Genomic DNA, 2,516 nt, shown 5'->3' on the forward strand with positions numbered 1-2,516 from the left:
AAGACCTACGGCGCCGGTGTGAACATAAATATTTTGTTTACAAAATCTATGTGGCAAGGTGTTCAGAGTGAACTGTGTGGTGATGGTTGTGGCCAAATCACATCGTTAATTTATGAAATCATTGGCTTTGACTAGGTCATAGGTCATAGCAATACTTCTTGTGTATATATAGAGCATGTCAATATTTAATCAAGTCTACAATGCTCAGTTTTAAAACACGCTGTTCTATGTTTTTTCCAACGTGATGACAAAAAATCTTAGACCGCGCCGTCATTGCCTTTTCATTGTGTTAACTTTGACATAAAGAGAAATAGAATATGCGATTGGAGTGAAGAGAAATATTAGAATCATTAAAGCAAGAGAAACAGAAAGAGGGTGGTGGTCGACGTGGTGGTCGACATGGTGGTTGACGTGGTGGTTGACGTGGTGGTCGACATGGTGGTTGACGTGGTGGTTGACGTGAAGATTGACGTGGTGGTTGACGTGGTGGTTGACGTGGTGGTTGACATGGTGGTCGACATGGTGGTCGACATGGTGGTCGACATGGTGGTTGACGTGGTGGTTGACGTGGTGGATGACGTGGTGGTTGACGTGGTGGTTGACGTGCTGGTTGACGTGCTGGTTGACATGGTGGTCGACATGGTGGTCGACATGGTGGTTGACGTGGTGGTTGACGTGGTGGTTGACGTGGTGGTTGACGTGGTGGTTGACGTGGTGGTTGAGGTGGTGGTTGACGTGGTGGTTGACGTAGTGGTTGACGTGGTGGTCGACATGGTGGTTGACGTGGTGGTTGACGTGATGGTTGACGTGGTGGTTGACGTGGTGGTTGACGTGGTGGTTGACGTGGTGATGGACGTGCTGGTTGACGTGGCGATTGACGTGGTGGTTGACGTGGTGGTTGACATGGTGGTCGACATGGTAGTCGACATGGTGGTTGACGTGGTGGTTGACGTGGTGGTTGACGTGCTGGTTGACGTGCTGGTTGACGTGGTGGTTGACGTGGTGGTTGAGGTGGTGGTTGACGTGGTGGTTGACGTAGTGGTTGACGTGGTGGTCGACATGGTGGTTGACGTGGTGGTTGACGTGATGGTTGACGTGGTGGTTGACGTGGTGGTTGACGTGGTGGTTGACGTGGTGATGGACGTGCTGGTTGACGTGGCGATTGACGTGGTGGTTGACGTGGTGGTTGACATGGTGGTCGACATGGTGGTTGACGTGGTGGTTGACGTGGTGGTTGACGTGGTGGTTGACGTGCTGGTTGACGTGCTGGTTGACGTGGTGGTTGACGTGGTGGTTGACGTGCTGGATGACGTGGTGGTTGACATGGCGGTTGACGTGGTAGTTGACGTGGTGGTTGACGTGGTGGTTGACGTGGTAGTTGACGTGCTGGTTGACGTGCTGGTTGACGTGGTGGTTGACGTGGTGGTTGACGTGGTGGTTGACGTGGTGGTTGACGTGCTGGTTGACGTGCTGGTTGACGTGCTGGTTGACGTGGTGGTTGACGTGGTGGTTGACGTGCTGGTTGACGTGGTGGTTGACGTGGTGGTTGACGTGGTGGTTGACGTGCTGGTTGACGTGCTGGTTGAAGTGGTGGTTGACGTGCTGGTTGAAGTGGTGGTTGACGTGGCGGTTGACGTGGCAGTTGACGTGGTGGTTAAAGTGCTGGTTGACGTGGTGGTTGACGTGGTGGTTGACGTGGTGGTTGATGTGGTGGTTGACGTGGCGATTGACGTAGTGGTTGACGTGGTGGTTTATGTGCTGGTTGACTTGGCGATTGACGTGGTGGTTGACGTGGTGGTTGACGTGGTAGTTGACGTGGATATTGACGTGATGGTTTACGTGGTGGTTGACATGCTGGTTGACGTGGTGATTGACGTGGTGATTGACGTGCTGGTTGACGTGGCGATTGACGTGGTGGTTGACGTGGTGGTTGACGTGCTGGTTGACGTGCTGGTTGACGTGCTGGTTGACATTGTTTATTCTTCCGTTTTTACAATGATGAACAAAGGCGGATTCTATTCTAAAAACAAATAGACTCGAATGATGTTCCAGGCACGATCACTGAAGGTGTTTGTATATAATACACTTGGGCATATCGTAATAGCGGATAACATTAAAAACCTGTCACGTTTACCATTGACTGCGCTTCTACTGGTAACTCGACGCTTTTCTGTTTTCTGTGGCAATCGACCAAAATAAAAATTCTAATAAAGAAAAGAATTATTACACTAAATACAAGCAATGGAGGATCCAGAACTTTTGAGTGGAAGGGGGCGATTTTTTTCCAAACCCTAACCCTAAAGTCCAATAAATCCTAACCTTGTGTATAAACGAATAATATATATATATATATATATATATATATATATATATATATATATATATATATATATTGTAATAACTGAAGGGTGGCAACTCAACAAGATATAGATGTTTATTTACACAACATCTCAAATACAGATAACAACTTATGGACGGTAAAGCGCTTGGCTTCCGAACCGGGGGTTTTGGGTTCG

The 2,516-nt window shown here is 48.5% G+C and overlaps 1 protein-coding gene across 1 annotated transcript; it reads left to right on the forward strand.

Moving 5' to 3' along the window:
- The first annotated feature begins 399 nt into the window (after positions 1-399).
- LOC129924385 (uncharacterized) lies at positions 400-2,034 on the forward strand. The gene has a single exon (XM_056018597.1). The coding sequence runs from the start codon at positions 400-402 to the stop codon at positions 2,032-2,034; it is 1,635 nt and encodes a 544-aa protein (XP_055874572.1).
- Positions 2,035-2,516: the final 482 nt, after the last annotated feature.

The sequence above is a fragment of the Biomphalaria glabrata genome, chromosome 2 (genome assembly GCF_947242115.1).
Source record: "Biomphalaria glabrata chromosome 2, xgBioGlab47.1, whole genome shotgun sequence".
Taxonomy (NCBI): Eukaryota; Metazoa; Mollusca; class Gastropoda; family Planorbidae; genus Biomphalaria; species Biomphalaria glabrata.